This window comes from Canis aureus, chromosome 32 (assembly GCF_053574225.1).
Source record: "Canis aureus isolate CA01 chromosome 32, VMU_Caureus_v.1.0, whole genome shotgun sequence".
Lineage (NCBI taxonomy): Eukaryota > Metazoa > Chordata > Mammalia > Carnivora > Canidae > Canis > Canis aureus.
The window spans coordinates 12,243,282-12,251,362 of NC_135642.1; the positions used below are offsets into that span (position 1 = coordinate 12,243,282).

The 8,081-nt window shown below is 53.1% G+C and overlaps 1 protein-coding gene across 1 annotated transcript; it reads left to right on the forward strand.

Annotated features, from left to right (window-relative positions):
• The first annotated feature begins 556 nt into the window (after window positions 1-556).
• INAFM2 (InaF motif containing 2) lies at window positions 557-4,136 on the forward strand. The gene has a single exon (XM_077880616.1). The coding sequence runs from the start codon at window positions 1,487-1,489 to the stop codon at window positions 1,943-1,945; it is 459 nt and encodes a 152-aa protein (XP_077736742.1). The 5' UTR covers window positions 557-1,486; the 3' UTR covers window positions 1,946-4,136.
• The last annotated feature ends 3,945 nt before the right edge of the window (window positions 4,137-8,081 follow it).

The window sequence follows — 8,081 nt, forward strand, 5'->3', positions numbered from 1 at the left end:
GAGTAGAATTCAGGGAGGAGGGAACCATAAATTCCGGAAAGCCTTCTACAGAGGGAGTGGGGAGAACAGAAGGCAAGAGAGAGGAGGGCAGAAGGGCAGGAAGGCACAGGGGAAAGCGGCTGCCACGAGGGAGGACCCACCTCATAAGGGAAGGCGGAGAGGAGGAACAACAGCCCAGACTCTGAGGCCCAGAGGGAATCCGAGAAGGGGAGAGGTCCGAGAGCCACCAGTTCAGTGCAGTTCCTGACCCAAAAACCCAAAGCTGGAAGTCGGAAGCCCCGACCTGCTGCGCGCTTCAGGACTACGGTGGAAGGCGAGTCTGGAGAGCCCAGCTCAGCGCGTGGCTCTGCCCCAGAAACTTTGAAAGGTCTGCGCAGCGTGACCCGGACTCTAAGAGAATAAGGAAGGGAGTCGGGAAGATTTCAGCAGAGCCCCGAAGGCCAGCCGGGCCGGGGCGGGGGCCGGGGCGGGGGCCGGGGGCGGGGCGGGGCGGCGGTGGTGAAGGGGCGCGACCGGCTGTCAGCAGAGCGAGGGAGGGTTCCAGGCTCCTTAGCTGCCGGTGCGGGATGAGGGCCCGGCCCACTGGGAGGGAAGGGGCCCACGAGACCCGCTCGGAAGGTACGTGGAGCGGGGCGAGGACACGCGAGGACACGCGCGCGTCACCACCCCCACTTCGGGGGTATACTAAGGCCTGCGGGCCGCAGCCGCCGCTGCTATTGCACCGGTCACTTCGGACAGTCGGGAGCGGAGGACAGAGGCGCCAGAGTTGACAGCTCCTGGCTCCGACCGCCCGGCCCCGCCCCCTTTCCCGTTCCGCGCCCCGCCCCGAACCGCGCCGTTCCCCTTTTAAAGAAGCCCCCGGGGCTCCCACCCCGCCGCGCCAGCCCGCGCGGGGCTGCGGCGCCGTTGCCCTTTTAAGAACCGGCCTCCTTTAACTCTCTCCTAACGGGGCGTCCCGGCGGAGCTCGCGGCGCCCGACAGAAGCCCGCCTCCCCGCGCGGCATTTCCGGACCCCGGCGTCGCCCTTTTAAGAGGCAGCCCCTAGCAGCGCTCCCCCCGCCCCCTGTTGCCGGCGCGCGAGGTGGGGGAGCCCTGCTGGAGCGGAGCGCGCCGTCCGCGCGGCCACTGGAGACCGGGCGGCCGGCGGCCGGGCAGGCGGCGGCGGCGGCGGCGGCAGCGGCGGCAGCGGCGGCGGATGGGGACGCGGAGCCGGGCGGCTGTGGCGGCCGTGGCTGTGGCGGCGGCGGGGAAGCAGCTGACGGGCCGGCGGCGGCGGCGGCGCTGGCGGCAGTGACTGGTCCAGGCCCCGGCGGCGGCTGCAGCGCCGCGGTGGAGGGCTGCGGGCGGGCGGCGTGAGGAGCGGCGGCGGAGCGCGGAGCTGCCGGGAGCGGAGGGCGCCGGGCCGCCCCTTGTCCAGTCCTCGCAGGCCGCCAGGCCCCCTCCAGCCGGGGCCGTGGAGCACCGGGGCAAAGGCCGGGGCCCCCCCATGAAGGAGCGCGACGCGGCCCCGGCCGAGCGGGGCAAGCCGGCCACCTACACCGGGGACAAGAAGGCGAAGATGGCGGCCAAGACCAACAAGAAGTGGGTCCGGCTCGCCACCGTGTTCGCCTACGTGCTCTCCGTGTCGCTGGCCGCCATCGTGCTCGCCGTCTACTACAGCCTCATCTGGCAGCCGGTGGGCGCCGGGACCTCGGGGGGAGCCGCCGGCCCGCCCCCCGGCGGCTCCAACGCCACCGGCCCGTCCGGGACTTCGGGGGCGGCGGCCGGGCCCAATGCCACCGGCTCGTCCCGCCGCGAGGCACCGCGCGACGCGCCCCCGCTGCAGGCGGCGCGGCCCGTGGCCCCCGAGCCCCCTGCCGACAGCCCCCTGGCCGGGCCGCTGGGGCGGCCGCGGGGGCCGGAGGAGGACGAGGAGGAAGCGGCGGCGGCGCCGGGGAGCCGTTGAACCCCTGCGCGCCGGGGGCGGCCAGGAACCGTTCTCCCCTCCCCAAGCCCGGAGGCAGGACTTTGCAGCAGGACGCGCGGGGAGCCCGCGGGAGCGACCCCCTCGGGAGTGAACGCCCTCCCTCCCCGCGACGGTCGCCAGCTCGCCCCGGGAGCGAGTGGCCTGCAGCCGGTTCTTCAGCCCAGGGACCACGATTCGGCGGGGCTGGGTGGGGAGTTTGGGGTTTGGTCTTCCCAGGACCGTGCTGCGCCAGGGCCCGGAGCCATAAAGGGAATGGGGGGAGGGGTGGGGAGATCCCAGCTCCGAACCCTTTTTCGCCGCTAGCTCTTGTGTATCCTACGTGCAGGAGTGACTCGGGCTTTCCCCCAAGATTCAGGGGAAGGAGGGAGCTATAGGGGCTCTTTAATAAGCTGAAGCTCTCGCAAGGAGGGCACCAAAAGTAGTGGAGCTCAGGTACGTCAACCTAGTTGCAGTGGCCACAGATGCATTTAATTTATAGATCCCTGTATATAGTTGTTGACATATGCACTAGAAGCTATAATTACACAGAACTATATGTATCCTCCCACAACCCTGGGTAGCTACCCACTGATGGGGTCATGCAAGGGCTATTTGCTGGCCCCCAAAGTGCAGCTAGCCAGAAGGGCACAAACACTGTTGTTTTCATCACCCACTCTGTTCCTCCTATTTCAGAAAGATAGGTTTGTGACCCAAAAGAGTATAATCATCCTGAGACTTGAAAGGATAGTGGAAAACCTTAGAAGAAGTAGAAGCAGTTTAGGGAGAGTGGAGAACAAACTAATCGCCTCCTCTTCCCACCCTGGTGCCCCCTCGGAAGAGGCTTCCTGTTGCAGCCCTAAGTATCTGGAAATGGGCCAGGGAAGAAGGAAGGGAAAGAGCAGTGCCTCTGTGCTTCAATCCTTGGCCTTCTCTCCTCACAGAGTTCTTGTAGGAAGAACAAGCTTTTGTAAGTAGAGTGGCTCACAAGTGTTTTTATTTTATTTTCTGCTCCTCGAGACCTCGTCTTGTTCCAGTAATCAATCACCCTTGCCTTCCCTCTTTCCTGAGCCTGCAGTGACTGCGTAGCCCTGCAATTAGGGCGAAATCTGATGTGAAACCAGAGCTTTGAGCACATTTTCTGGTTTTGCATTGTATTAGAGAACCCGAAAGGCTAAAAAGTGGGCTTCAAACTCAGGATTGTGCTTTGATAGCCTGTTAATAGACCAGCCGTGGGAAAGTTGCATTGGTTTATCTTTACCTCTCTTGATAATGATAAATCCTACTTATATGCAGCCTATACTTTGATTGAGAGGAGAAACACCAAGGGAAGTGACATCTGTATAGTTCTGGGACAGCAAGAATTATACATCCTCAATTTGGATTCCATTTCCTTCTGCCACTTGCTTTTAGGCAATTGAGTGTGGGTAGTGACAAGATATCAAACCCCTTAGTGTTTCCTTTTTGGGAAATTAGGCACCTAAAAAAAAAAAGACAAAAACTTACCCACCTGAGTCCTAAAACAGTTTGTGTCCAGTTTTCTGGCCTACACTCTAGTTAGCTCTGACCCAAGTTTACAGGACAACAAGTCTTGCTTTAAGCCATGTTCTGTTGTGGGCAAGATAACAGCAGCTAAGCTGTCAGCCTAGGAGCCGGCTGGTAGCACCCTCAAGATGTCTTGGCTGGAGGAGATTTCTGAGTAGCTGATGTGACTTTGGTCATTAGGAAGCCTTTGAGGCCTTTTTAAATTTTTGATGGGGGCCTGGGGGTGGGGAAGAAACATAAAATGCCACTTTATAACTTCAATGATAGCCTGTAATTTATATTTATTGTGTGAATTTTTAGTCCTATATTTTAATAATTTGTAAATTGATCTTATTCCAAGAATCCTTTGAACTTGCAGGAGGACATCTGGGAATCCAGTCCCCTGCCCCCATCCCTGCATCCTGGACTGTCTAATCCACTTTGGGATGGATCACAGAGTCTAGAGAGACCACTCATAGGTCCAACTGCTGGCCTCCTGACTCTAAAGCCTTCACTGGAATTGGGACATTAGCTCCAGCTCTAGCTGTCAACATGACCAGAGACATTATTTATAATTCAGCCATTTAAATATACCTGTCCTCAAAAAGTCCTGTATATTTTTTAAAAGTTTTATTTTTCAGGTGAACAAAAATACATTCTAAGAACTCTACATATGCCTGTGTAAGTTGACCATTTCTCTTTCGTACTCCTTGGGGAAAGAGTGGAGGTTGGAAGAAGAGATGGTCCAAGATGTGGTGGTTAGATGTTGATGAATAGGTGTAGGAGGAAAAAGCAATTGCCCTGATGTTCTCTGTGCCTGATGGCTTAACTGAATTGATTAGTGAAGAGTGGTAGGAATGCATCTTAGTCGAGAAGCAATCTTGGGGTCAGATGAACAGTGATACCTAGCTCAGTCACCTTTTACCAACCTTTAAAAACCTCTGAAAGGTTCTGCTCTGAAGGGTCTCTGAGCAGATGCCTAGCTGGGGAAGCTAAGGGACCAGCAAGCATACATATTAAGAATTACTACCAAAAGAAAAAGAATTAGTACAAACACTGAGCTGGCTGAGAGCTGAGGTGAGGATGAGCCACCTGATAAGCATCACCGTTCTCCCTGTTAAACCTTCAGCGCCTAGATAGTTCGAGAAGTACTAACGCTGGGAGGGTCGGGAGGGTCGCACTGATGTGCCTGCAGTGGTTGGTCAGAGCTTTGTCTACAGTGGAGCAGGCAAGAGAGCCAAATGGCTGAGAGAAGGTGTAGGTTGCTTCAAAGGTAAGGCCTTTTCTCCCCCTAAAGCAAACAATAAAAGACATGTGGGTGAAAAGCAAAATATAAGGGATTAGTTATGCCTCAAAATACATGGCACACGGTTGAGCTGAGCTCATTATTAGACAATGCTGCCCAATACAAAGCAGAGTGAGAAGCCAGTGTCAGTGGGGCCCCCTGAGGCCTGCACTTCTCCAGAGCTGTTGGGGGCTAGCTTCTGTGCTTTTACATCACCTTGTAGTCTGCAGGGGAGCATGGAAAAAGTCCGCCCTTCTTTTATTTTCCTCTTCAGCCTACACAATGGCTTTCTGTGAGAGGGCTTGGTAAGGCAGAACAGAAGGGAAGTGAAAGAGTTTCCAAGGTTCTTCTAGTCAGCCCCCCCTTTTGTATAGATGGTGACATGTGGCTTTTGCAGTTGCACACGGCTTCACACACTGGACCCATACAGTGTGTGTAGCAAAAGCCTGTTGGCCAGAACAGGGCTGGGGTGGTGGGGAGCAGGGGTCAGAACAGCTTTATTTTCATGGGTTAGAAATTAGCTGCAAAATTGTCCATCAGCAAGGAGAGGTCTGCAAAAGGGGGTTACTTTCCTTGAACTGCTTTGAACCTGGATTGCCAGGATCATTTCTAGGTGTTTACTTCTATTAGACATTACTGTGTGCACTCACTCCCAGGCAGCCTGAGTTTGAAGGAGGAGATAATCCTCTCTTGTGAAGTTTTGGAGGGTAAAGGATCAGGAGTCTGCTAAGCTGTTTAGACTTGAGTCTGTGTTGGAATCATTTCTTTCCCCCATGATGCTGAGGTGCAGAGAAGTAGTTCTCTGAAGTTTCAAGCATAAAAAATACTTTTCTTCCTAACAGCTCTAGATTTCTGCACAGTATGAGACTACAGCTTGGGAAGCTTTTCTGTCTACCTTGTTTTTCAGTTTTCACTAGGGAATTCTAAGATACTGTGTTCTTCAGTTGAGTATTTATATCCTGTTTTGAAATGCTGAGTGGAGTGCATCTACTTGTTTCTACATATTTTTTAAGGGGAACTGAAAGGTCAGGTCCCAAGCTTTAGGGCTACCACAGCTATTTAAAAGGGGTAATAATTGTCCTCCCCTTCCTGTTGGCAGAGAATGGAGGTATTTCTGGAATTGCAATGCAATAACAAAAAGGGCCACAGCTGTATGCGTTTTCTTTTTCTTGGCTCCCTCAGTAGAGGGAAGGACCATAGTGGCTTTGCTCATTTCACAGGACCAGTGCTAAGCTCAGTGCCTGGCACATTGTAGTAGGTGCTTAGAGTTTGTTGATCATTGGGTTGATCATTGTGTTAGAATTGGCCCTAGTGGCAATGTGGTGTCACAGTTGTAATCCACTTGTGTTCCCACATCTTTTACGTGATGATCTAGCCTGTGGGTTTCTGCTGCCGGAAAACCTGTATCAGGCTCTTTGTTCCCTCCAATAGCTAATTTAAAAAACATACATACTTTTTATCACACACCCAGACTCTTCCAGGCTTTCTATCCTAAATACAGATAAAGCCATGGCTCCAAATATATACTGTGTACAAGAGCCACCTGGTCAGTAAGGAGCACCTGGGTCAGACCAGTTTCCATATAAGCATTCTATAAACATTTGTTAAACTACTACTGAGAGACTAGAAAATTCCCAAACAATTCTTGACCTCAAGAAATTTAGTCATGCCAACAAGAATCAATCTTTGTTACTGCCTGGTTTTCTTAACTTCAATAAATCTGCTTTTAGAGTAGCTTATCAGTTAAACAGAAATATGGTTCTAACTTTCCTAGAATATCTTCCATAAACCACTACCATTAATTCAAAAACAATTTATTTAGTGCCTCCAGTGTGCCAACTGGGACTTAAAAGTCCCCAAACCAACTTGTCCAGAAAAGCAACTGCCTGGATTACCAAGGAATTCCTTTTTTTTTTTTTTTTTTTTAAGATTTTATTTATTTATTCATGAGGGACACACACACACAGAGGTAGAAAGACACGGGCAAAGGGAGAAGCAGGCTCCATGCAGGGAGCCCGATGTGGGACTTGATCCCGGGTCTCCAGGATCAGGCCCTGGGCCTAAGGCAGCGCTAAACTGCTGAGCCACCCCGGCTGCCCTACCAAGGAATTCCTTTTAAATATACCTCTTTCTGCTACCTTGGTGTTCAGAGTCCTGAGTTGAGGTCTCTGCCCAGCTTGTGACTTGGAGGCCACCTCAGCTCCCTGCTGTGTGGGCAGCTCACAGCATGGAGAGGACCTGGGGAGTGGGGGGCGGGGAGGCAGTGTACTCTTATAAGAGACCCTGAACTGGAAAATAGGAAACTGAGAGACCCAGTAACGACACTGGTTCCAGCCTTGGCCTGGCTTTTGTTCTCTTAACCAAATGGGAATTCATGAGACCAGCTGGAGGTAATAGATGTGACAGGGCTTGGAGATCTTGGGAATAAAAGTACAATACATACAAAGGAGGTAATATATTTTCAAGTGAGCATCTGTCCCTCTGGGCAAATTGATGCCTGGAAAAAAACGTGAAAGGGCAGGTAGTAGACATTACACCCTGTGCCCAGACTATCAGTGTCAGCATCACCTGGGAGCTTGTTAGAAATGCCATGTGTTGGGCCCCATCCCAGTCTAACTGAAGGAGAGATTCAGAGGGTGAAGCCCAGACTAGCTTCCGGGTGATTCTGACACTAAAAATCTGAGAACCATTGGCCCAGACTTTCCCTCTGATTCTGTAACTTAGGGTTTAGGTATTTCCGTTTTGATAGATGGCTACAAGGTGACTTTTGACCTTTTTTCTTGGTTGAGGCCAGCTGCCCTGCTGGAGAGAAAGGAAACACAGTATCCCCAGAGTTTGTAAGAAAAAGGGAAAAAGTCTGCATGATTGGGATTTTTTTTTTTAAGGTGCCTGGAGAACTTGTCCTAGAGAGCTCGTGAAGGAGGCAGGCCTGGAAGAGTCCTCTCTCCTCCCACAGAGGTACTGTTGTGTTTGCTTCACCTCCTGCCCTGAGGCCTACTGCTTCTCCAGTCAGTCCTTAAAAGGAGCAGTGGGTGCCACATTTGTTCTTTCTAGTGCCAGGTCTGTGCTATTTCACTTCACTGGCGTCAAGTAGATGCTTAATGAGAGGCTGTGACGTCGGCCAGCAGACTTGAGAGAAAGCAGCCCCAGTCTGTGCTTCCTGCAGCTCCTCTCCCTGCTTTCCCCGCTTCTGGTTCTCCCCTCAGTGAGGCTGTGGTCACCCTGGGGCAGTCCTCACTCACAAAAAGCTGCTTGCTGGGGTCTGATAAGTGGCCGGAGAGGCAGAGTGAAGTAAGATCTTTAGTTTCTCCTATTTCCTTGACAATCCCC

Coding starts and splice junctions, on each gene's coding strand:
- INAFM2 (XM_077880616.1), top strand. CDS start 1,487: ATGAAGGAGCGCGACGCGGCCCCGGCCGAGCGGGGCAAGCCGGCCACC.